This window comes from Pestalotiopsis fici, assembly GCF_000516985.1.
Source record: "Pestalotiopsis fici W106-1 unplaced genomic scaffold PFICI_Scf_1, whole genome shotgun sequence".
In the NCBI taxonomy this organism is placed as follows: domain Eukaryota; kingdom Fungi; phylum Ascomycota; class Sordariomycetes; order Amphisphaeriales; family Sporocadaceae; genus Pestalotiopsis; species Pestalotiopsis fici.
Genome location: NW_006917091.1, coordinates 3,839,120 through 3,864,913, shown reverse-complemented (window position 1 = coordinate 3,864,913; position 25,794 = coordinate 3,839,120). Strand labels below are relative to the sequence as shown.

The following is a 25,794-nucleotide window of genomic DNA, read 5'->3' as shown; positions in this document are numbered from 1 at the left end:
GATCTACCGCTTCAAGGAAAGTGAAAGGTGTTCGTCTTGAAGTCATCGGGCTGACCGGGAGAACATGAATGGCTTTGAACATGTCAGCCCTTCTGAATCTTGTGATCTAGTGCTTATCGCTCTGCGGATGCCAACCTCAAGATCTGTATATAAAGCTTATATTCACTCATGCATCGTGATCTTGGAAATTTGCGCAAGCCTAACGTTTCTGCCTTCAATACTCACTCAAGTCCATTTTTCATGGTCTATGTTCTGCAATGACATCTGCTCAGGACAAATTCAGAATTCTCATTATTGGCGGAGGTAGGCATACCAAGTACTAAAGTTCACGTGTACAGAATGAGAATGTGCGTATTGTTGACAACGAGGCACAGGAAATTGTGGTCTTTCGATTGCCCAGGGATTGAAAAAGGTTCAAATCAGCATTCTAATTGCCTTCTTCGCACGACTGATATCTCGAAAAGGCGGGCATATCTTACACCATCTTTGAACGCGATAGCGAACATGACTTTCTAAAGAAAGCTCGAGATTGGGGTGTGTTAATTCCTTCAGACTCAGATCGACGCCTCATGCTATGGCATTAACATGACATCGTAGGTATGTTGCTACACTGGGGGGCTAAACACCTAGAAAGTCTCGTCCCGCCTCATCTACGAGCCCGGATCAAAGAGCCCAGAGTTGATCCTCACCACGAAATGACGGAGCCGATACCATACATTAATGGGAAGACTGGAGAAATCATTGGCACAGTCTACACCGAGGGCATTACGCGTGTCTCGCGAAAGAAGCTGCGCCATTTCCTAAGTCATGGCGAAGATCTAGACATTAGAGTAATTGTTATTGCAACACCGGTGATCGCAAGGGGAGTTTAGAATGTCGCTGACGGCTCTCCGTGACAGTACAATAAGCGACTCCAGCGTCTCACCTTTGACGATTCCGAGAAGCATGTGACGGCATATTTCGATGACGGTAGTCAGCACAGTGGAAACATGGTTATTGGCTGCGACGGCTCCAGGTCCAAGGTTCGAGAGTACATTGTGGGCAGCGAGGCGGCCAAGCAACAAGATCTTGGCATCACAATGATCAATTTTCCCAGCTCACATTATATCAGAGAGCAGGCGATCCGAAATAGAGACCACCATCCTATACTGAAACTATCATTTCATCCAGAACTGCCTGGTACCACTCTTTTGGCAGGTCAGTAAACCTTTGTGATCGCTGGTTTCCTGCGGCAGGATTGAGGACTGAGGCGGTCAGAAAACTCCGAGGTACATGATTGCTAAATAAATATGCACAGCCCTTGATACATCTTCTCCAGATCCATCAGACTGGAAATTTCAGGTATTTTCAAAAAACGCAAGAGTCAAAGATATGATACTGACCGCAACGCTTTAGAATTACACCTCATGGTGGGGATCTCCGTCAGCACACGAACTACGTGACCCCAAAGTGAGGTTGGATTTCTATCGAGACCATATGAGTAAATTCTGCGAGCCCTTTCGATCAGCTGCGCTGGGCGGCGTGGTCTCGGACATGACGAATGGCTCGGAAGCGGCGGGCGAGGCCGGCGAAACCGTCGAGAGTGAGGTCGTCCTTCCCATCTACGCCGGCCAGCAGTGGTCACCCTTGACGCCAAGAACCTGGGACAACCACAACGGCAGAGCGACGCTCGCCGGCGATGCCGCACACAGCATGTTGCCTGACCGTGGCCAAGGACTCAACAACGCTCTCGCCGACGCCGACTACGTCGTCTCGGCGCTGAGGTCAGTGGTCGTCGACAAGGAACGCACTTTGGGCGAAGCAATATCGGCCTATGAAGATGAAATGCGCCCACGCGGCGGAAAGGAGGTCGAGTTGAGCTTTGAGCAGGCCCTAAGATCCAAGGATGTGAAGTCCATGGCCAAAGATGCTCCTATTTTCCGCGTCGGGCATGCACGACAGTGAGTGATGTTTATGAGCTATTCGGCCCTCCAGGAAGAGACGGAAAATGCCAAGATCGCTACCTCGTACTTGTCAGTCTTTATATACAGGCAATGCAGAGCTCGACTTTGATTTCAGCAAATTCATTCCGCTGTTCTCGGCCAATGCGTGTTTGTGATCAGATGATGCAGACTGTCGCAAAGAATCTGAGACTGTTGACAAACACAATAAAGCTATGGCCGGTAGAATAGAAAAATATTTGAATTGGTTCAACTTTCCAATTCCTCATAAATCACATGAATGGGTATATCATCCTCATCAATCATCGCTGTTATCAAACAGCGGCTGCAACGCTGCTTCGTCTCCTTCCTGCCCGTCTAGCATCTCTTCCACCATGGCCTCAATGTCAATTTCTGTGTTGTTGCGACGACTGACTTCCTCCATACCTTCGCATGCCGTATCAGCAAAGCGATGTAGCTCATCGACCGTGTGCTGGTTAAAGTTGGGAAAGTAACCGTCAATAGTCTTTTGCCAGCACGAGGTGTTATTGTTGTTGACATCGGAGAGATATGCGACTGCATCCCAGTCCCGTCTTCGGATACGAGATGGTCTTTCCGTGTCGGCATATGCCCAAGTACAATCCACTTCCTCTGGCCAATACTCTGTATCAACACTCTGACTATCCTTGAACTGTTTCATGCCCATGGCCACCTCCACGAACCGTTGATCTAGGCTCCTCCCACGGCCATTGGGATCGTGTAGATCGTATACAGGCCAAACGTTGGGCCTCAAGCCGACGTGGTATTGATCGTAGCCAATGTTGGTCACTCGACAGACACGCAGTTTAATATTCAATTCCCGAATAGTCATAGCGATCCACCTATGATTCGTTGGCGGATGCACATTTGGATACCCGATCCACAAATTTTTGTCCAAATCTTCGGGCTCGTGTGAGTTGTAGATAGTTTTGAGGTAGACGTGATTTAGAATCAGCTCCTGGAGGGAACTTCCAAAGCATTTGAACAGAGATAGAAAGCCACAGGGCTGAATATCAACGCGTCTAAGTTCAAGCGAGGCGAGATATGGTAGAACAGACTTGGGTGGTTTCCGTATGGTAGGGATAGATCTGAAATTCCAGTCGCTCAGTGTACAGTCACGCTGTGACGTGCGCTTGACCTGCTGGAATGGCAACTCATCCATGTTCAAGCTAATCAGACACAGGCTCTTGAGCATGGTAGCCTTGCCAATCATCTCCCATAGTCGCTGTTGAAATCCAATCGTGTGATATCTTTCGCCTTCATGTCTCCGGACGGACATGAGCAGATGCTCAAGGCTGGCGAACGAGTCCATGATATTTTTGATGTCTTGAGGGTTTCTCCATAGCCTGACGATTCCAATGTCTGTCAGATTCTCCATGACCAGTGTCTTGAGAGGTGCCGAGTCTTCTGGTCTCCTTGCGAGAGCTTCAAATGTGTTTCCTAGAAGCATAGTCGAGGCATGAACATGTTTAGATATGAGCTGAAATGGAAGATTCAACCGCACCGCCTCCACGTTCATGGCCTGTTCAAACATGGTACCTAGATGGTCGCGGTAGTCGGCCTCTGTGAAAGATTCCTCGTTCAAGCAATACTGGTCGTAAAGGCCTTGAACAAAAGACTCCATGGAGGGTATCTTTTTGAACAATTTGCCAAGATACTCAACTTCGCCTGCAGATAAGATATCAGTACTGTATGGGCTAAGTCACAACTATCTCGAGAGTAGACAGACCTTCGTCTCGTATCAACATCATGTCCAGGTAGAGAGCCCGGCAATGAGGACCAGCTCTCGCCAATGCAGACGGGTCTGCTGAGAGCTGCGGCGATCGCATGAGTCTCGTGCAATCGACCTGGAGCGTGTGGAGGCCATATGGCTTTAATATCTCGTCGAACAGCCGACATACTGTCCGTAGCTCCAAAAGATCATTCTTCTTGTTGTAGTGGTTCGCGACGCAATACTCCAGAATGGTAATGAGGATCTCGGGCGGGAGCCTTGTCACGATCATGGCGGCAGGGATCGGTGGTTGCCTGCCCGGCGCATCTGTTTCGTGGACCGCTGTCGGTAAGTCGATCGAACCAGGCGGCTGGTTCTATCGTCGATAGTTCCACAGGACGAGGGGGAAATCGTGACGGCGCGTGTCCGGTGGAATCGGATGTGGTATCGTTGGTTGGTTGGTTGCGGTGGGAAGTTGAAGCTGTCCACTCAACTGTTCAGAGCCCTGCGAGTTTGGAGTTGGGGGGTAGCTTACCCAGGCCAGGCCAGTGCATCCCTGTAACTCTCCGCTGTACATGTAAGCTGTGGATTACATTAGCGACAAGGAACCCCCAGCTTTCAAATTGACTTGGGCCAGCAAGCGAGCGAGCGGGGGGTCGACATGTCACATTGATGGTTGTAGGTTACACAATGAGCCAAAGTCTCCACATGAAAGCTGTATCATTTCTCGTATTACAAAGTATAACCGTTTCTTTTCTTATTGGGAAAAAAAGAGAGAGGGAAAACAAGGGAAGGAGTTATTATAGAAGCTTATTTTTTAATACTTGTATATTTGCCAATTTATAAAACAGAAGAGAAACTTGCAAGCGGTACGCAAACTTCTGCCCATCCAGTGTACCTATCATATCATATATAATACATGCATATATTATAGAATATTTACCCCGAATAAGATTCGATATGTGAAGTGAGCGCGCGCTCTTTTGAATCTTTTTTTTAAACAAAACCAAGTACTGCTCACTATTAAAGAATCGAAATCTATCGCCGGATATGTTACCAATTATAATATGAGGTAGGCGCTCAAACTGCGGCGGCATGAGCCAAGATGGCAAAGGAAGAGGTGACATTCGACAAGACCTTCCTAGGTTTCAACTGTGGACAGGAAGGAGTTCAAATAGGCTATCTGGATGAAAAAATAAAGAAACGAGAGTCTACAAGCCCTGGTCTTCAAATGTCCTCCTCGTACACTCTCTGACGGAATCAAACAGACTCCCATTCCCTGGAAAGGTGAAAATGTTCTTTTCCACAGCCCAAACAAATTAAAGGAGAGAACTTTCAAACCACAGGACCAGCCGCTCCTGAGTAGAACTACATATTCAAGTAGTTCTGGAGAGTGTCTATTCCCAGACGCCAAGCACTATGTACCAAGAGAAATTGGTAGAGTCGAGGCATAATGTGGATTCTAGACCCAATGAAGAGTAGATACATCACGAATTCATCCACTTGAGCCAACAGCCTTGGGATTAACTCCTTGAGCTTAGGTTTTTGCCAATGATAAAGATGAATGTCAATTCTATTTTATATATACACACAAACCTAGCATTATGGGCTACGGTGACCAAGTGCTTAATCTGGCTTGTCGGTCACGCTAGCGAACATCCATTAGCACCGCCACGGCCGCTGGCAAGAGAATAGTATCAAAAAAGACGTAGGATTCATCTGCCAGGAGACAATTAGAGAGATGAAGCACATGGGGAAATCATATGCTGTATTGAAGAGCTTGCTGAATATAGCAGTACTGGTGCACAACCCGTAAGCGGGCATTGCCTGGGCAGTGCCGCGGTTTCACTTGAAAAATAGTTCAGTCTAAGAATAATGAACCCATTAAAATCCTATAAACGCCATGCTTGTTTCTATAGCTGCCAGCCAACCGAACCATGAACGCCAATGCCAAAAGCAAGAAGCTGCCAAAGTGTCCCCGAATATGTTCACCCCATTAGAGATCAAGGAAGTCTCAATTACAGAGTTACCTCGATACTCCCGTCCTCTTGAATAAAGTCAGAAACACCATACCTCTTGGCGCCAAGGCTATACACAAAACAACAGTCAGCGGGGGCTCTTTGGAAAAGTCAAGTTACAGACACATACCTCCACTCAAGATTACCAGTATTCACCATTCGGAACAGGTCAATGACTTTTGATAGAGCCTGGCGCGTCTCTACATCTTCCACAACATCTTCGAGCAGCATCATGGCTGTGCTGTCATAGACCTCGACGAGCTGCTGGATGTGATCCACCGACAGCTGCACGGCCAAGTCCAGGTCGTTGGACGCGTGGAACATGATGGCCACGGAGCTCAGGACGCTACCGGCACGCATCTCCTTCTTTAGCGAGATCAAGTCGTTGACGCTGTTCAACATGGGAATGTCAATATTGATACCATCATGATGAGATTATACTCGGAAAATGACTTACATTGAATTGATCACAATAGTAGACAGCCACAGCGTCTCGTAGGCTCTTGATGTGACGACGCTCATGGGAAGCTTGACTCCGAGAGCAAATCTGGAAAGTACATTAGATGTCTGAACCTATGAGCCATATTGTTTCACAACTTACTCTGACATTCCCAGTAGTGTGCCCATTCCACTGGTAAGAGTCCTCACCTCCCAGTACCTCTCCAGGCTGGGGACTGATTCACTCTTCTCAAACTCAGTTTCTACCCTCGTGGCGTCGATATACTGATCAAAGTGTCTTAAAAGTTCTTCTCTTTGTTCTGGCTTTAATGTCAGTTCCCATTTCCAACTTGCAACATCAAGCCAATTTTCTTACCAATATCATAAGCACCCCGGATCTTTTCGGCAATTTCTCCAAAATTCCTTATCAGGGGATTCAGGGGCGCTGGCTTGCTCGCCTGGTTGGACAATCCAAAAGTCTGAGCAACAAAGGTCTTTGTGGCGCATCTGAACTCTTCGGCTTCGTCTGGATCCTCGAGCCGCTCAACATAGTCGTCCCAAATGCCGAACCATATGGTCAAATCTGTCATGACTTGGAAAGCTTCCCAAGTTGATGTGGGCCACCATCTTTTTCCCTGGGTGTTAGTGGATAGTACAAATCAAAGCATGCGTAAAGCTTTTCTGTCTCACCTGGCTGCTAATAAAGCTGGATCTGCGTCCTTGACGGCTTGTTGATGTTTTGCACTTGGGAGTATGCTATTGTGTAGTGTGAGTACGATATTAATTTTGTGTGTGAACCGGGCATAAGTCATACTGAGGTAGCTTTCTGTCAACCACATCCTTCATCCGGCCATAGTTTTCATTTGCCAAACTTGGCCAATGTGAGAAGATGGGCTTGAGATCAGGAATCACCAGCTTCTGGCCCTTGAGCCTTTTGGCCAGCACTTGTGTTTCGAGCTGATGAGGCATTGTGTAGAACCCAAAGTATCGGAAATGGTATCAATAGAGAGCTTTTCTAAAAGAACAATGCTCAGTTTTCTATGGGAATTTTCTCCTTGGACTACTAAACTTGTAAGTGGTGAATCTGGTCTCTATATATACATTTTCGCTATATAAACATTTGAAAGATGGGTGAAGGCCTCCATGTCTCTCTCTCTCTTTCTCTCTCTCTCTTACACACACACACACAAGCCAATATCAAAAACAATTGATGCGGCCCGCCTGGCGTACCAGCTCGATCGAAAACCGGGATCTCCAGCTCACAAAGTCCCCATATTGCATTTACTAGCTCGACAAAGACTCCGTCCGGAGCTGAAGGTTGATTGCACTGCAACGGAGTTTTTACAATCTCGATATAATACACCGCCGCGCTACCGTTGTCCTACAAATGGGAGTTCGCAGAGTCGACTACTACTGTCTCTGTCCAGCCCACAACGCTCAGCCTCATACTCCATAAGAGGATATTCAGCTGCCTGCATGCTGGCCGCAAGCTGCCGATGGCGTTTTAGACCACAGCTGAGCAGTGGGGTCGGCTTTCCGCATCCGGCAAAACAGGCGCTATCGGGAGAGGGCCGTTGGGATATAACCCCAGTATAGTCATGATCTCTTGTGCCTAGAAGCTTTTGAGGGTCTCCATACTAAGATACTACCCGTGTTCAATTCTGCAGCGATGTCGCGGCATGCTGCAGGGGTGAGCTGATTAGAAGCCTCAGAAGGTGATGCCGTCTCCGTTGGTTCCAGACAGACGGGACGTGGCCCTCTAATTGGGACACTACGCCTGGTGATTGGATGCGCACCGAGTATGAGTATGTAGTCTGTATGGGTCTCGACCACTACATGATTGAAGACATCTTTTCAGACGCTTCGGATGCCCGTAATATTGCGCCCGAATAGATGCATGCACCCCAAACCTCAAAGCACTCGGCCTTCCATGAACTCTATGTGGCCAGCAATGCCAAAGGCCAGCTAGCCCTATGGACACGCCATTGGTGCTGCAGATGTAGGACTGGCAGGTTCAGCTTGCTGTTGAGTAGCAATCGAGATGTGCTTCTGAGTATGGTCCGTCATTGCCAGGTGCAGCACAGACCGCACATTCCGAAACTTCATCATGGTAGAATGCAAAATCTAGATCTCGTATCACAGCTACCGGATCTAGACTCGATTGAGCTTTTTGAGGTTGAATCCGGCGACACAGTCAGCACCCGTGTAGAGCTGAAAGAAGTTTTGTGCTATGAGACAGTCAGCAGAATCTGATTGCACGCCTGCCAACCACGTGCCTGTGGCTGATCAAATTCGACCAATGCGTTTTGTGCATTGCCATGGGAAATCTTTAGGCTTTGCTCTCTGCTGGTTGATTCGTAGTCTTCCTGCAAGCTGCCGGCGAAACATGTCCGGAGTGGCCAACATGTCCTGAAGGCATATCCGACTGATCGCGACATTGTTGTTGCATATGGCAACAGGCGCAGCACACAAGGCGTTACTTAACAACTTTCCTCGCTTAGAGATTGTGCCGAGCAGCGAGACCCGGGCTTTGGCCCATTTTCCAATCTGTCTCGTGCACAGTGAAGCACAGGTCCTATCCCCCTTCCGTGCTTGAATGGGCAGGTGTCTATTTTCAACATGGCATCGGCATTCTAGGTTATCAGAATGTCCCTATTCTGCAGACCGTCTCAAGTCGCGAAAAGGTTTGGGGGCAGATAGGGAAGCCAAGGCGCCAAAACGCCAAAACGCAGGAGACTTTCTGGGGATTCGGCATTCGGCGGCTGAATGTTGCCATTCGTTGATGATCTGTATGGTGGGCGTATGTACCAATAATAGAAAGCCAATGATCTCGTGCTTTGTATACCTACCAAGACCCCAGACTACCATTTTAGGATGCCACGTTTGATATAAAAGCTGGTTTTTGTCAGCATTCATTCATGTGATCGACCATCAACGGGGGGATTGATTGACTGGAGGTTTACATAAAGAAATACTGGTCTTGCGGCTTGCGGCGCTTGACAGCGGCTTTTAGTGCCAGTCCTGCGCGCACTACCTCTAGAATACTGTACTTCGTACGTACAAACAATTGGCGACCACGTAAAGAAAACTGCCATGGTATGGGTCTTAGTCTGAGCAGTCTGGAAATTTCTTCTTTATCATCGCACTTTACCGAGGGTTCGGTTGCTTCGACTCATCTGATACACGTGCTTATATTCGCCATACACAGTCGACAACACGATTGCTTTGATGCGTGATATTTCAAAGCGATGGTCGTAGTGAAACATACTCTGTGCCCATGTACTGGGTTAATAATGTAGCTTTTGGCCGGTGATCTTCAGGGTCCGGCGCCATTATGAGCCACCACCGGTAAATCATAAAGGCCCCTCCTCCACTGGAATGGTTGTATTGCCACGCCTTCCCGTCTGTTTGCTTGCCCAATATCCATATCCAGTCCATACGGTCACAACATTTCTCGGGAGTAGATTAGTCAGAACAGGTACACAACCACATGAGATGACTCAATAGCTCAAGGGAATAATTACACTAGGAACCTTACTGCTGCTTCCTTCTCTTTGTGGCTTTCGGCGCCCAGAATTGCGTGATTGCCTTTGAACACCTTGATGCATTTTCCCGCCTTCACTAATATAATAAGATGACGGAATTTGCTGGAATGATGATGCTTATAAACCACAGCATAACTGTCAGTAGCTGATTCTCCCATCCTGTCAACATTAGAGAATATTATATATATATATATATATATATATATATAATAGAGCCCAGCCCATGCCCACACGCCAGTCCCTGTAGCCGTCGAAAGACACTTCCCACATGCTTGTTTAGGCCATCCTCCGTCTTCTCTCTCGGTTCGCTCTCGGCTCCATCCGCGTAACAATTACCAATAGCTTGCCCATTCTCACACCTTTTTTTAGGTTATAAATACTGAAGATTTCTTGCAACAACCGCATCCAAGCCCGCCTGCTGCTTTGCCCGGCATTGTTTAGTTGCTCTTGTGAATCTACTGTCCCGACTCCCGCGACCAGGAGGAGAATTTCAACAACTCCCAATTACGTACGCATTTTTCAACAACAAGAACAGGTACCACTACAATGACAGTCCCCGTTGAACACCCCGTGGCTACCCCGCCGCGGCCAGCATCGCCAGTCTATGGCTTTGGCACCCTCGCCGTCCATGCGGGCGCCCCTCATGATCCCTCTACCGGAGCTGTGATTGAGCCCATCTCGCTATCCACCACATTTGCTCAGCGCGATGTTGGCCAGCCCATTGGTCTTTATGAATACTCGCGGAGCTCCAACCCCAACCGCGACAGCTTCGAGCAAGCAGTCGCCGCTCTAGAGCACGCAAAGCACGCCCTTGCCTTTGCTAGTGGAAGCGCCGCCACTGCCACCATTCTACAGAGTTTGGCCTCGGGAGCTCACGTCATCAGTGTTAGCGATGTCTATGGCGGCACTCACCGTTACTTTACACAGGTGGCCAAGGCCCACGGCTGCCAGGTCACATTTACGCCCCAGATTGAGGTCGACATTGCCGACCACATTACGGACAACACCAAGCTGATCTGGATTGAGTCGCCCAGCAACCCTACGTTGCGCCTTGTAGACATTAGAGCAGTCGTCACGGCGGCGCACGCCCGCGGTGTTCTCGTGGTGGTGGACAACACATTCCTCAGCCCTTATGTACAGAACCCCCTGGATCACGGCGCAGATATCGTCGTGCACAGCGTCACCAAGTACATCAACGGCCACAGCGATGTTGTCATGGGCGTTGTTGCCGTCAACTCGGATGACCTCAGGGCACGTCTAGCATTTTTGCAAAATGCCGGTGGAGCAGTCCCCTCGGCTTTCGACTCGTGGCTGGCTCACAGAGGTATCAAGACACTTCACCTCCGTGTGAGGCAATCCAGCATCAACGCCTTGACTATTGCAACGGCACTCGAGGCCAGCCCCCACGTGATTGCGGTCAACTACCCGGGTCTGGATTCGCATCCCCAGAGGGCCATCGCGCTCAAGCAGCACCGTGAGGGTCTCGGAGGTGGTATGCTGTCTTTCCGGATCAAGGGTGGCAGAACCGCCGCCGAGCGATTCTGCAAGCTTACAAAGATTTTCACTTTGGCTGAAAGTCTCGGCGCCGTCGAGAGTCTTGTCGAGTTGCCCAGTGCCATGACACACGCTGGTATCCCCAAGGATCAGAGAGAAGCTGTTGGTGTCTTTGATGATCTTGTGCGTATCAGCACTGGTGTCGAGGACTCGCGGGACTTGGTGCTGGATATTCAGCAAGCCTTGGTCAAGGCAGTTCTGGGAGATGAAATTACTAATGGTCAATCCAACGGCGCAAACGGACATGGAGCTCACTAGACTGCCTACCTGCTACCCGGGTAAGGTTCAAAAGTATCAGGCGATTCTTGGTTTCAAAAGCATCATATAGACTAAAATGAGTCAGCCTCTAGTTGCTGCTCATTGATACAATTGATTTGTTTTGCCGAAATCATTTGTTGCATCATTGACAAGCCATTGGAATGTGATAGTGGATGGATCACTTGCAATGTGTATGTGATAATGTTCCCAGATCCTATCCTTGACCTTTGATGCATTATCATAGAGACCACATTTACAATCGGCGAGCCCTGTTGACTTTGGGGTGCAAGGCGCAGCTGGCATTGCATTCTGGGGATACTTATCTGCCTTGGAGTATCTGTGTCTCGAGTATCTCATAATTATCAAGTAATCCTTGGCCGGGCTTGTAACCGGGGATCTTCAACTAGCCAAAAAGTCATATATAAAGGTCGTTCGACGTGACAACATTCTACACCCCCATATCAGGCCATGCAGAAAGGGAGTGTGTGGTGACCCATCATACGCTTTTTTTTTTTTTTTTTGTTAGAAATGAGTTTCCATATGTTCGCAAGAGTTTATAGTGTCAACTACGGTAGACTCATTCACCTTGACAAATTCGAAGGAATTCGTGAGCCATTGAATGAGATTCCCCAGGTCTCGTTATTAACCCACGAAATTACATAGCAATTTGTGGGTATTGATCACTCATATTGACACCCGTGGCTTACCTGTCTATGGTGGGCTTTCGCGGGCCGGCAACATGATTCAAAAGAGTCAAGCAAGAGTCTGAACTCACATGGTAAAGAATTCACCACCCAAGTCGAATAATTCATCCAGCTTCAAATCAAATAGACAACATATTAGACCGGAGGACATCAAGCGTTATATATCGCAACAGATACTCCGTCTTTCTCTGATCCATAGTAATACATCAAAGTTCACTGCTGCAAACTTGATCTCAACTTCACTAACTAGTCAATTATGGTATAGTTGCTACCATACACGGATTTCTGCTCTGTACCAAGAGGTCGACGCCCTGAAAGTTGTGTTCGTAGTATCGCAAAAGCTGCCAAGAACAAGTATCGTATCGCCCTTCCCGATGATGACTTTGTCTACCATTCAACTATGTTATAATGTAGGTAAGATATTTGCGACAACCGTAAAGACCATGAGCAGGACTAATTCGGGCATTGATCGCCGGCTAGGTGGATAGTAGAATGCTCAATGACGAAAGGCATATGGGTATCGACGATGACTGCGCAACAAGGAAAAGGGCTCCAAGAGGCACAAAGAGCTACTTTTGGGATGAGCATAGTATAGACAACTCATTCTTCACAGATACCCGATGAATTGAGTGACTGCTCTTCGATTATATCAATTGACATTGAATACAACGCCACGCCAAATGGCACCTCTCGAGTGCATGCTATAAGAACTAATCTCCGCACAAGACTTGAATGTCTCAGTTCTAGAACAAAAGATTTTGTATACGACCTATGCAATGGAGGTCGATGTCCACAAAACTGACAATGATCAATTGTTGGACTATTGATAAAGGTGTCGTTGATCGGTGGCCAAATCTCGGTAATCGCGTCCTCGACATCTCATCTAGTCCAATAATGACGACAAAAAGTAAAAAGGGGATGAGGATCAGATAATGATCTGCAAGGCACCAGGTTGCTTGGAGCACATTTTTATTACCATAGTCAATCTCCCAGCTCCATTTGTCATGACCCAAAAAATAACCTCACGAACCCCCCGGTCAATACAATCGGCAATTGGTGCCACAAAAGCGCAAACCCGGACCGAAGGATATTCATTCAACCTCCACATTCCTCGATCCGCAGCGTCCGCAGCCTAGGGAGTTCCCGCAGCATCCGGCCTGAGAATAAGCTCGACCACCTTACAAACTCTCCATCCCCCAGGCATTTTTATATGGGGAGATTTTGGAGATGGTTAGACCGACAGATGGACTAATTCTCATAATGCAGCCTGTCGGTCGGCCGTGCCTGCATTGCTGACAAGGAAGCGGACATTCTAGGGCCTCATTCTGTGCACTGCGCTCACTACACTAGCGGATGATCGAAGGGAATTTGGAATAGTTGCTGTACAGTTGAACCTCGTAACCCCTTCGTGTCGTCATCCAAGCTTCATTTCCTCTCTTCTCCCCGTGCCAGTTCTTACCCTGTATACAGAAGTCCCCCACAAGAGCTTATTAGTGTAATGAGCAGCACCATACCCAGTACGCCTTGTTTGGACTTCCGACGGGGTGGCTTGGGCCCGGATTTGTAGATCTGGTCATGGCCGAGACAGAATTTGGAATTGACTTTACTCGTCCCCAGAGTATTTAGATGTGATGGATGCCCCCCTGTGAGATCCATGGTCTGTGTTTCGTGTTACCTCGCAAACTCAAATCTACGACTCCTGTGTAGACATGGCCCGAAGTAACACCCTATTGCTATCCCTCACGGCGGCCGCCCTCGCCACCACGGCTGCCGGCCGACAATGCCAGAATCTCACGATTCCAGTGACGGCCTCGGCGAGAAATGGAGTCTTTGGAATCGAGGCGCCCCAAACTAATATTGACGTGACGAATTTCATGCTCGATCTCAGCCAGGTCGGCAACAACTTGACCGAAAAGCTCCTGACTGGCTATGCCACCGTCTCGGGAACCTGCAACGTTGCGGCCACATACTGCGAGCCCGATTCTGGCCCGGGCAAGGCCCTCCAGGTCCTGGTCCATGGAATCGGCTTCGACCGATCCTATTGGGACTTTCCCGCCGACAACTATAATTACAGCTACGTGGACCAAGCCCTCGCAGCTGGCTACTCGACGTTTGCCTACGATCGCCCAGGCATTGGACAGTCCCAGCACGGCGACCCAGTCAACGAGATCCAGTCGTTCCTCGAGCTCGCCGTGCTCATCGAGCTGACGTCGCAGCTGCGTGCTGGTCAGGTCGAATCCGTCGCCACGTACGACAAGACGGTTCACGTCGGCCACAGTTTCGGATCAATCCAAACTTACGGCCTCGCGGCCCAGCGTCCAGAGCTCACTGATGCCATTGCTCTGACGGGTTTCAGCCAGAACGGCTCCTACAATGCAGAGTTTGCTCTCGGCGGCAACTTTGTTCAGGCCAACAGCATCCCCGCCTTGGGCGACTACCCGGATGGATACTTTGCATCCGGCTCCGAGACTGGCGTGCAGATCAACTTCTTTGGCCCTGGCGACTTTGACCCGGCCATTCTGAAGGCTGCTTACAGCACTGGCCAGCCAGTTACTGTCGGCGAGCTGCTCACTCTTGCTGGCCCCGCCTCAGTGCTCAACACCTATCCCGGACCAGTGCAAATCGTTACTGGAGGTGAGTAGTGTTTTTTGCCTTCCTAATCCATGAGATCAGTATTGATAGTCTTCTTTCCTTTAGAACGTGATATCCCATTCTGTGGTGGAAACTGCAGCGTGACCACTCCATCTGTTCCGGAGCAAGCTGGGCAATATTTCCCCAACGCCACCTACTTTGATGCCCTTGTCGTCCCTGGCGCTGGCCATGGACTCAACTTGGTAGGTCATGAGCATTTATTTTTGCTTCTTCCCCGATCCAAGTTCCTTGGTAGCCAAGATACTAACACCAGTTCCAGGAGTACACATGGCCGGTCACTTACAAGACCATACTTGATTTCTTTGACGAGCACTTGTAGATGTCATCATTGATATCAGGATAGACAAAAAAAGGTTCTTTTGCAGCCTAAAAAGAAATTTTTTTAATACTTTGGCAACATAACCAGAAATACCCAGAATAATGTGAACATGCCCTATCAAGCAAGTCGCCCGTAAGTGTATGTATGTGTGAACTGTATGCAACGAGGTACTGCACACATACACGGCACTCATGTCTGACCAGTGAAAGCAAATCAAGAAGCAGAAAAAGAAAGAAGAGTAAGAACAGACAGAAACGTACGTTGTAAATTCCCCCGGCTGATTCACATTGCGCAAATTGTGCAAAGCAGTGCAAGTGTATCCCATAGCGATGTGTACCCTGACTTGAATTGCAAAAACAGAATTAGACCAAGTACCTTAGGCGAATGCAGTATCGCCTCATCGACGGCGCCATTAGCGGGTGTTCTTGCCTAAAATCACTGGAGTCAATGGCTGTGGTTGGCCGCTGAAGACCCCTGAATTACAAGCACGGGCCATGGCTGTAGCCTAACGACTGCCTGCCTGCCAACCTCCAAGGTACCTGCATACCAACGTATCGATCAATCACAGCTAGATTATAAGGTAACTAACAGTAGTGCTGCCTTGTAACGGTATTCTTGTACTTGCTCAAAAGGCGCGACTTGAACCTGGGAAATTTAAACACACCACAAAGAAAAGGGAGAGTGCAGCGTCAAAGAAAAACTCAACCTGTGAATCACAAACGGCCACCATGTTCACTCACTGTTCTTGCCATCAATAGAGGCAGAATACGGACTGCTGGTGTTACTATTTAGGCGTTTGTTTGCCTCGCCATTGTACAAGTTGTTTCCAGCTGTTACTGTATCTTCTTTGCCATCCACCATCATTGAGCTGAGCACAGAACAACAAACATGGAAGCTTCCACCACAACAGACCACGATATTCCGGGTATCTTGCGTATGCCTTTGGAGCTTCTCCAGCTAGTCACTCGCCATCTTACCACGCCCGACTATGGACACCTTCGCCAGACCTGCAAGCATCTCGATGCCGCTCTCTACGGTGGCTTCACCAAGGAGTTCTTTAGGAAGAAGCAATTCAGTAAGCCATTTAGAGCGCCAATCTCTAATTTTCATCGACCTCCCTTTCAAGCACACGTTTCTCCCGTAATGGCCTGACCCAACAGTCTCTTGTTAAATGCTCAGTGGCCTAGCCGCAATTCATGCATGCATTCATACACAAAAGAAATCGCTAACTCATTTTAAAGTGCTCTCTCCATTTAGCCTGCAAGCTCTGATCGACATTTCGAATTCAAGACTTGCAAATGGCTTGCAGCATGTCATCATAGGGACGGAGCGGCCCTTGGAGACAGACCGATATGTCTCATCTCTAGGCTTTGGCGCCCATTCACCTCTGCAGAGGAACAGCTTTGTCAGGCATCTTGAAGACCATTTAGCCCTTCTTTCCTGTGGATACGACATCCAGATGATGTCTGAGGCTTTTGCTAAACTGGCCAACCTGGAGATTGTCGAAATTCGTGATTTTGCTTCCAGTCGCCCTCGGGACGGTACGACTTGGAAGAGCTATGGCTTCGCTACGTTCCAGACAGAGACCGGCTTGACAGTCAGCCGTCGCGCGCTGGTCCATCATCCCAACGTGGACCAAGACTATTCCACTCGCCTGTTCCAGAACATCCTGCGAGCGTTGGGCAAAGCAAATGTTCGACCGAAACGGCTCGAGGTTAATACCCGGCATAGTACCAGTGGTCTCGTCGACAGAGCCTTCAAGGTCCAAAAGTTTGACGAGTCTCAAGTCATTCCGGTTCTCGCCGGCTTGGAGGCTATTCATCTCGACTTTTCCCACAGCGAATTAACAACATTGGTTGCTAGCCAGGAAGGGCCCGGCGACCTCCCTTGCGCTTTGTTTCACCTTCGGAAGTTTCTCTCTTTGCTTCACAGCTTGAGAACTCTCCGACTCAACTTTCAAGCGATGAACTCCGACACGGAAACACACTTATTTCTGGACTGGTTCCAGTCACCTCTCCCATTAGATATGCCCACAAGTCCGATTCAACATGACCCCGGCAGTCTGCCTCAAGCTCCACCACCTGTGCTTCTCGAAAAGCTTGAGCAACTGGAGATTGGAAAAGTGGCTGTACGACTGGATACCCTCGTGGGTATCTTTGAAAAGTACAAGAAAACTCTGAAGAATGTCCAGCTACACAGAGTGGGAATCAAAGATCCAAACCCATTGGAGAGCAAAACCAATCAGTGGGCAATATTTTTCAGACGAATGGCACAGCTAGACTTGAACATCAACTCTTTGACCATGAGCCACCTATACCAGTCCAGACAAGGATTCCCTACTTCATTGGCTCTGGAGTTCAAAGATACAAAACCTTCTCACACACGGAAGTGGCGCGGACACGACCTACGTGGAGCTCTCAAGGATTTTGTCCAGCACGCTCAAGTTGACTGGCCACCGGAGCCTCAATCAGACGATGACGATGACGGATCTGAGAACAGTATGGAAGACTCTATGGATGAGTATGATGATGTTGATGATACCTGATCTTTCACAAGCGCCATGAAATGTTCCAGAGAACAAAGAACATGACGAAGGAGGGAAAATATCTGGCCTTTATGATCTTGTTGCCAAGGATGGGTTTGCGACACAGGGCTGCCTTGAGAAGCCGTGATAGTTGTGCTTCTCTTTGTCATTCGATGAGAATTCTGATTTTCAGTGTGTCTAGTTGATGGGCTGGAGGCAAAAATATCTTGATTTCAGGATTGTCATGGACGCCGCTCAGGCAGGTGTAGCGGGCCAGGCGAGGACAGTCATGAATTCGATATAAGCAAACAGGGTGGTATCATTCGTCATAGTGTATCATCATATCTAAACTGGTCCCAACATCACGAGCTCAATCTGAGCATCTCATCAAACATTTTTTTTCATCCACACATTTAACAACAAATCCATGCTGTTCATCTGCACGCGTAATTTGTTCGCAAGCTCATGCAGTCTTGTGGTCCTCGCCGTACTTGGTGCCCATGACGGCTTCCTCGTCAAATTCCTGACCACTCCGCCCGTCGTACGCCAGGCTAATGTCGGTAATCTCATCACCAACCTCCATCCACTTGTCGCTGGTGGCGGGGACGGGCCAAATCTTGCACAGGCCCCAGTACATGCCCGACGAGATAATGAAGCCGCAAAAGAAGTTGAGGTTGTAAATGTAGGTGGCGCCGGCGGGCACGTCGCGGCCAATAGCGCCCGCGAAACCGACCACGTTGATGAGGATACCGCTAATGTAGGCGGCATAGGCGCGCCAGTGCACACCGTACGTGTAGTAGTAGGGGCCCGTCTTGCGCGCGTCGTAGAGCTCCTTGATGTCGAGAAAGCCCTTGCGGACAAAGTAGTAGTCGGAGATCATGACGCCGGCAATGGAGGACAGGAACACGGAGTAGGCGCTCAGGTACGTGGTGAACTGGTTGCTCGTGGTCAGCAGGGTGTAGGGGCACATGGCGAGGCCGACGACGGCGCAGACGTAGCCGCCGCGGCGGATGTTGAGGAAGCGCGGCAGCAGGGCCGTCATGTCGGTTCCGGCCGAGACCGAGTTGGCGGCGATGTTGGTGCCGAGCTGGGCGAGGGCGAAAGCCGTGGCAATGACAAAGACGCCAAAGCGCTGCGCCGAGCCGCCGTCGTTGATAAAGTTCTCGAGCAGGTCCAGCGGGTCCCAGATGGGCTCGGTGCCCGGGTAGATGACGACCGACGACGACGAGACAATGATGCCGATGAAGCTCGTCACGGCAAAGCCCGTGGGAATGGTAAAGAACTGCGACCAGAACGCGTCCTTTGGCTTGGTGGCGAAACGAGTAAAGTCGGGGTCATTGACAATCAGAGTCGCAAAATTGGCAATGGAGCTCATGATGCCTGATATATAACAAGGTCAGAGGGTCTGTACTCTAGATATTGCCAATAATGAAAGCCTCGACTTACCCTTGACAATCTCCCATCCCAGATCAGAGCCAGTTAGCGAGGAGGGCTGGTGAACAATGGGTCCGATACCGCCGGCACGCACGATTGCCCAGATGAAGAAAGCAATGCCAGCACATGGTACAAAGTAGGCCTTGACGGTGAATAGGTGGCGGATCTTGTGGACGGGGAACCAAATGGCCGGGAGCGAGCAGAGCCAGAAGAGGAAGAACGAGACGTAGTCGGCCGTGGTGGCACCAGAGTCCTCGGCAAATGTGTTTGGGATTCTTTCACGATCCTGTGTTTTTCTACGTGTCAATATTGAATTCTTTGAAACCCCCGAGGTCTATAGTGCACCTGAGGGGACAAGTGTGTTTTGACATACCCAGCTGAGCCATATCGATCGGATCATGAGATACACGCAGCGTCCACCAATCCACGACTGCACGCCGTACCAGACACAGGCCATGGCAGCACGGTTGAACACGGGCCACAAGCTGCCCCAGATGCCAAAGGAGGCCCGGTTGACGACGGGAAAACCAATATGGTACGTGGCGCCGATGCGGCCCGTCGCGCAGATGAAGCAGGCGGCAATGGCGTAGCCGATCCAGACGCACAGCCAGCTCTGCCACCACGACAGGCCGGCGACGATCATGGACGACGAGATCATCCACGTGTTGATGTTGAACGAGTCGGCGATCCAGAAGCCGACAAAGTTCCATGCGCCCCACTGTCGCCGCTCGGGCTCGACGGGTTTGAGGTCATAATTTGTCAACTATGGTCAAACATAGGACACAGCCAAAATGTTAGCTCATACATTCTTTTTCCCCCCTTTGCATCTCAATTGGCCTCTGAAAAAGAAGCACGCGGGAAAGTGGATCTGTCCCGGACGGCACAATATATATATAGCAGGCCGGGCTTGCGGGATGAGGGAATGCGCAAAGTTTGCTCACCATTAACTGGGCCGTCGTCAGCCCGTCTTCATTGTCAACGGCAAGCTTGTCGGCCCAGTGGCCTGCTCTAGAGGTTCTGAGCCTGGACATGCTGGGCAAACTAAAATGTAGTTTATGACCCAGGGTCCCGGTTCCTCGGGACGTTTTTTTTCTGGTTTCTTTTCTTGGGAAACGATGCTTGTCTAGGTATGGCGAAATGCAAGGTCAAGGACGGGGATCGAGTAATTCTCGAGTAATGGAAATTGAAGAATTGAGCCGCAGGTATACTCTCTTCTTCTTTTTTAAGCTACCGGCACACACACACGTGCTTGGGGGAATTGAGGGGGGATTGTGTTGCCGCTGTCAAACTAGGTAGGGATATTGGAGTAAAAATGGGAACGCAAGCCAATGCTTTAAAAATATAAAGTTATGACGCTACACCCTGTCTTTGCCTATGAAGAGGGGGAGGAGGCTGCTGGGTGTGGTGTAAGACTTTGTAAAAGTCTTGAAAGGGAAAAAGTCTATGTCGCCCGATGTCGAGATGGGCCAGGAAGAACGGTCAATTCACACGACAGATGGATGGGAGGGAGAGAGAAACTCGAGCATATTTAAGAATATCCTCGAGGGAGATAACGAAGGGCTCGGCTGAACTCTATTCGTACCATGTACTACAAAACTACGCACTGGATCTTGACCCCAGTTTTGCCAGTCTGTGCCTTGTCTGTTCCCGCTGATAGAGATAGCATCCTGCTCTTCCATGGGAGGCAAAGAGACAAAAAGAATGAACAACGATTAAAACATCTGATGATGGGGGAACTGATAGCGATTACACACTAACCTAGGCAAGCTAAGTACTGGGCTGCTATGGGCTCCCCCACACGAACCCTTGTCACTTGGCATACTCCATGTTCGCATCCCCAAATCGGCTTGTCCGTTGATTTTTTTTCCCATGCTCTGTAAGTCTTTCAAAGTGGCTGTCGCTTCCAGCATCGCAACTGGCCATGTGCAGTCGGAGTCAGCCGACGACCGGCAAACAGAGATTTTTCTCATCTATGCTACTCACTTGCATACTGCTGAAAGAAATGCGATCAATCAGTCATGGTTGTTGACCAATTCCAGCCAAGTCTTTTTTCTTACCCGTTCCTCGCCGTCTGACCGTTTTGGCCTGGTTTGTCTAGTCCCCAATCGAGGGCAGGGTACCGACTCCGCGGGAGCGCAGATCACCCCCGCTTATCGGACTCGTAGAGCTGGTTTATTACTCGATCACATCGAGTCAAAGAGATATGGAGACGATAGGGAGATGCGGCTCACGCTCGGGTCGGCAGATACTACGTACTATACTAACTAGCTCATCTTCTTGTTCACTTTGCGTAGTGCGAAATCGTAATGGCAACGACACTGGGGAAAAGTCATAGCCGCGATATATTCCGTTGCATCTTTTCAACTCCTCCGCTCGCGTATTTTATTACTTGCCCCGTGTGGGTTTCCTGCCTATTCCCCATATACCATGTGCAGCCGAGTACCAGACTTGCAGAGGTGGACCGCATTGCCGCGCCAAGCAATCCCGACAACTTTTGCCGTCTCATTCTACATAACTGGGTAAGTAGATAAGAGCAACGCCATGCTTGATCGAGACTGTCGAAGACTGTCGAAAATTATACTTTGGCTATACGCATAGTACACAAACAGGCCATGTAGAATCAGGCGACATTTCTTCTCCCGATGTCCAATCATCGATCCCTTGTACGACCAAGCCAAATATCGGTATGAACAGTTGCAGAATCGTGTCACTATTTGTATGTATTAGAAAGAGCGATTTCATCCTACTCAATGTCTTGTTTCAAAGTGCAATGCAAGACGACACTAGGAACCATTCTTTCATCAAAGCCACAGTAAATATTACTACACGGTCGTATTAAAATCTACGAACTCGACGTCTCAGCATTGACTAGTAAGTCAACTCTGACTTTGTGGAAGTCATTCCTATGTACACACTCAGCCAGCTTGATAAAGGAAGCAAGATACCTCCATTTTGAAGAGCAGCATTAGATATCAGCTCATAATGCACCGCCTTATTCGTCTCCCAAAATCAGACCAAATCCATAACTCATCAAACCTTTGCCGACCGTCGGCACAGATACTCATGATAACCAGGCATTTTGAAACGCCATGTCTCCCTACCGGACCGAGCAAGGTGAACCTTCCAAACGCCGCCACATGAACAATCGAAGGCCCTCGATGCTGCTCAGTCTTATGCCAATCCGATGTCCTACATGCGAATCCGGAACAAGTAACGGAGTCGCACCTGAGCTACATTGTAGGCAATGTACTCATTGTATAAGAGGTAGGCGTTGGGGACGTCTGTCTGTCCCGGCTTGACGCTCACGTCTGGTATCTTGACGCCCTTGAGATCCGGATTGACACATTCAGCATCCTTCCATGCACTCGGGCCCGTCGTGCCCTGTCCCCAAGTCGAGGACATGCCCTTCGCTGCCGCATCTTCGCCAGCGTTATACGAAGCATTCGTGAGATGCTGCATTGGGTCACCAAGCTCGGCCTCGCAGAGAAGCAAGAGCGCATGTCCGTTCGTGACATAGGAACGGCAGTAATTCGCCGACTTGGAACTCATATCAGCAAGGTAAATACCCTTACCAAACATGTATCCAGTCGCCGGAGCCTCTGGAGGTGCAATTCGCAGACCTTGAGACAAGATGCCACCAAAATTTGTCGCGCACGATCCATGCCACAGCAATCGTCGGTCTCGAGGGGGGCCCGCAAACGGACTGGCTGCAAAGCGGTCCTTCTCTCCACTCCGCTCAATACGGAAAATCTGGTCAATCTGGTAATTCGCGTTGTGCGTTGCGCCTCGGGTCTCCATCAGGTAGTTCTTCAGTTCCCTGAACTCAGCAGAAGTATGCTTCAAGGGCGACATTTCTTCCATGCCCAAACCCTGGAATTGTCGATCGAGGACATTCAATCTCTCAATGTCGGTCTTATCCTGCTTCAGGATCGCATCTGCATCTTTCATGTCTGACAGGCTTTCAAGAAGTTCTATTTCTTGTTTCAGCATTGCCTGATCGCGGATGACGGGTAGAGCTCGTCTTCCAAAGATGTGTGGAATTAGAGAGAAGTAAGAATTAGAGAGATGTTCCGTGGCACTTGCAAACGTGGTATCATACTGGCTAGTTGCCAGTGTTGGGTCATTGAGAAGGGCAGCCAGGTCCTTGAGCGCTTGATAACCCCGTGTAAGCGTCGTCTTGCTCAGCTTGCCCAAGGGAAGCTTCTTCACGTCATAGTTCATGGATGACATGACGTTGGCAAAGTACTGCTGATTAAAAATCAGCTCCATGAGTTCCTGGACGGGCTTAGCCAGCCTAGACTCCGGTGCCTCGACGCCATTCTCGCTCTTTGTCTTCGTCTCTTCGTCGTCGTCTGAATCCTCAGCATAACTGCGCTCGACAAATGTGTATTTCTTGGGCTTTGGCGGGGCAGTGCGATCTGACCAGGCCAGGCCAGACTTGTCCTTGAACTTTTTGTTGAAGTTCTCCAAGGCATCGGGCAAGGACCCATTGCCGAGAACACCGCTTTGGCCCCGATCCCCCACGCGGCCCCAACGAGTCCACGTCTTGTAGGAGCCTGCAACACTGCGTAGCAGCTGAATGCGGTAGAATTTGTTGTTGTTTTGTCCTGCGTTGGTCTGATTGAGAGAGGCATCATAAATGACTCCGTCGTCATCAATATAGACCTCGAATTGAAGGAGTTCGGATGGGACAAATTCATCAAGAGGAATCTTGATACCAGGTTTGGCAATCTGAGCATTCTCAACTTCCTCTGGTTCCAGACGAGGTGAGGATTTGTCTACGGCAGGCTCTGCATCAGATGGGGCAGGCTGTGTAGGTGCAGCAGAGGCCTTGGCCTTCTTTTGTGTAGGCTGCGAATCAACACCGTCAGTGGCTGTGGACCGCTTCTTGCCACGGGCAGGTTTGGCCTTGGCGGGTTCGGGGTCATTGTGGGCATCAGATGCAGCATCGTTGTCGTTGTTGTCTGCTGGCGTGGCAGCAGTCCGAGCACGAGAGCGAGTCGCTCTGCCATTACTTGCAGGAGCTGCTGCAGGTGCAGCGGTTGCGGCCGCCTTCTTTCTGGGTGGCATTGTCCAATGAGGTAAAAGGGGGTAGCTTAAGCTTAATTTTGAGTGGGTTCCAGGGGACTGATGAATCTCTGGGGGGGATGACAATGATGTGTAAAAGGTAGGAGGGTAAAGGGCAGTAACCACTCAATTGGGTAACTGTTCGTGATGGCTCGTGACAGAGTGAAGAAGAAGACGGCTGAGAATCCCTACAGGAAGAAAGAAATTCAAAGGATCATTTATGTTGACTTGGTCATGAATTTAAACAAAGATCGCGTAACAGAGGCAACAATACGGTTCTTGCTTAAGTGCAAGGCAGCAGTGTGGGGCCTTTCAATTGGCCGCCGTTGGGGCCTTAGGTAGTGCGAAAAGTTCCTGCCATTTCATTGACCAATTCGTGATTAGGCTCATTCAAGCTGAAAAAAGAAAGGAAAGCACAGACGGCCTCAGGACTCCATACCTAGAGGAGATCTGAAATCATTGATGCGTGAATTTTCCTGGGTTTGGTCGTTATGATCCGAGGCAGCAGCCGCCAAGTACTGAGGCGACAGATTTTATGACATAATGCATATATACATTGCAGAACACACAACACCAAGGCTTCAGTCGTTCATGATCAAAGGAAAATATAGCGCATGGAATCGACAAAGCGCCGGTGCATTTTTCTTTTTAGTCTCATCTCATAACAGCAGACGTGGCTTGTCCATTGTTTGTAGTTGTATTGGCTCAGACGATACCTTTCTAGTTTACAACCATCTTACGGCAACTGACTTTGGTCTCTCCGCTCTATGAGAACATTTCAAATGGCATCACGATACAATGGTGATTTGAATCCCCGACTCTGGCAGCCCCAGCTGCTCTGTAGGTTGGAAGTTCGCCCATGTGAAAATGGGGGGAAGTGAAGAGCTTTATGGGCCATGTTGCTCCGCTCCATCTTTTGTCAGATGTCGTCCAGGGTACTTGATGATTAACTTGTTAGTAGGGACGAAAATTCCGTTCTTTCTTTTCTGTTCTTTGGACGGATACAACGAGATGTCTCTGTCGGTGATCTTCTTGGCGGCAACAGCTTGATCATGTTAGGCTCTTGAAATGGGTAGAAACACCACCGCACTTAAGATCATCCTGGCTTCTTTTGAGAGCTCTTGCGCCCTCTGGGAGAGGCTGAAAAGAACAAACGACCAGCAAGTTGAGTCAGGAAAGGAAGAAATGTGGTAGCGATAGATCTTGGATTCGTAGTATTTGGAAGCCGATTACTTGTCGAACGTGATTTATATCCAATCAGGACCTTTTCAATCTTGGCTGCATCTTGTTGCGTCGAACATCACGTTTTCTTGGTTGCTAGGCCTCCTCGTTCGTAGAGCTTACCAGGATGGCTGCGTAACGCAAATAGACCGTCGACCCTTTCGCCGGATCGAGCCTCGTGATGGTATTGCATACTGTCTAGGCAGGGCCAATCCATATTCTAGAGCTACAGTTTATTGTGTTTGATTGGCTGTTGGAATCATGGAGACATGCAAAGTGAGGAAGGTAGATGCGTCGCAGCGACTGGCACATCAATCTCGGATGGAAGCACCTCTGGATCATTATCAATTCTGCGTCCTCAAACACAGTTGCTACGAGCTTTATTCTGTAC

At 49.2% G+C, this 25,794-nt stretch overlaps 8 protein-coding genes across 8 annotated transcripts; 4 read left to right on the top strand and 4 right to left on the bottom strand.

Annotated features, from left to right (window-relative positions):
- Positions 1-695: 695 nt before the first annotated feature.
- On the top strand, positions 696-1,944 carry PFICI_01175 (uncharacterized protein; the record flags this gene model as incomplete). The annotated part of the gene is made up of 4 exons (XM_007829756.1): positions 696-830; positions 900-1,197; positions 1,298-1,341; positions 1,396-1,944. 4 exons carry the CDS (start codon positions 696-698, stop codon positions 1,942-1,944), a joined length of 1,026 nt encoding a protein of 341 aa, XP_007827947.1.
- Positions 1,945-2,238: 294 nt separating this feature from the next.
- PFICI_01174 (uncharacterized protein) lies at positions 2,239-3,961 on the bottom strand (the record flags this gene model as incomplete). The annotated part of the gene is made up of 2 exons (XM_007829755.1): positions 2,239-3,626; positions 3,688-3,961. 2 exons carry the CDS (start codon positions 3,959-3,961, stop codon positions 2,239-2,241), a joined length of 1,662 nt encoding a protein of 553 aa, XP_007827946.1.
- A 1,726-nt stretch (positions 3,962-5,687) lies between these two features.
- Positions 5,688-7,094, bottom strand: PFICI_01173 (uncharacterized protein; the record flags this gene model as incomplete). The annotated part of the gene is made up of 7 exons (XM_007829754.1): positions 5,688-5,757; positions 5,818-6,078; positions 6,145-6,234; positions 6,289-6,445; positions 6,502-6,752; positions 6,816-6,881; positions 6,940-7,094. The coding sequence occupies 7 exons, from the start codon at positions 7,092-7,094 to the stop codon at positions 5,688-5,690; spliced, it is 1,050 nt and encodes a 349-aa protein (XP_007827945.1).
- A 3,122-nt stretch (positions 7,095-10,216) lies between these two features.
- PFICI_01172 (Cystathionine gamma-lyase) lies at positions 10,217-11,482 on the top strand (the record flags this gene model as incomplete). The annotated part of the gene is made up of 1 exon (XM_007829753.1): positions 10,217-11,482. The coding sequence occupies one exon, from the start codon at positions 10,217-10,219 to the stop codon at positions 11,480-11,482; it is 1,266 nt and encodes a 421-aa protein (XP_007827944.1).
- A 2,413-nt stretch (positions 11,483-13,895) lies between these two features.
- On the top strand, positions 13,896-15,157 carry PFICI_01171 (uncharacterized protein; the record flags this gene model as incomplete). Its single annotated transcript, XM_007829752.1, has 3 exons — positions 13,896-14,820; positions 14,884-15,020; positions 15,098-15,157. The coding sequence occupies 3 exons, from the start codon at positions 13,896-13,898 to the stop codon at positions 15,155-15,157; spliced, it is 1,122 nt and encodes a 373-aa protein (XP_007827943.1).
- Positions 15,158-16,045: 888 nt separating this feature from the next.
- Positions 16,046-17,702, top strand: PFICI_01170 (uncharacterized protein; the record flags this gene model as incomplete). The annotated part of the gene is made up of 2 exons (XM_007829751.1): positions 16,046-16,232; positions 16,399-17,702. 2 exons carry the CDS (start codon positions 16,046-16,048, stop codon positions 17,700-17,702), a joined length of 1,491 nt encoding a protein of 496 aa, XP_007827942.1.
- Positions 17,703-18,144: 442 nt separating this feature from the next.
- On the bottom strand, positions 18,145-20,146 carry PFICI_01169 (uncharacterized protein; the record flags this gene model as incomplete). The annotated part of the gene is made up of 4 exons (XM_007829750.1): positions 18,145-19,061; positions 19,128-19,401; positions 19,489-19,878; positions 20,057-20,146. 4 exons carry the CDS (start codon positions 20,144-20,146, stop codon positions 18,145-18,147), a joined length of 1,671 nt encoding a protein of 556 aa, XP_007827941.1.
- Positions 20,147-22,304: 2,158 nt separating this feature from the next.
- Positions 22,305-24,185, bottom strand: PFICI_01168 (uncharacterized protein; the record flags this gene model as incomplete). The annotated part of the gene is made up of 1 exon (XM_007829749.1): positions 22,305-24,185. The coding sequence occupies one exon, from the start codon at positions 24,183-24,185 to the stop codon at positions 22,305-22,307; it is 1,881 nt and encodes a 626-aa protein (XP_007827940.1).
- Between the last annotated feature and the right edge of the window lie 1,609 nt (positions 24,186-25,794).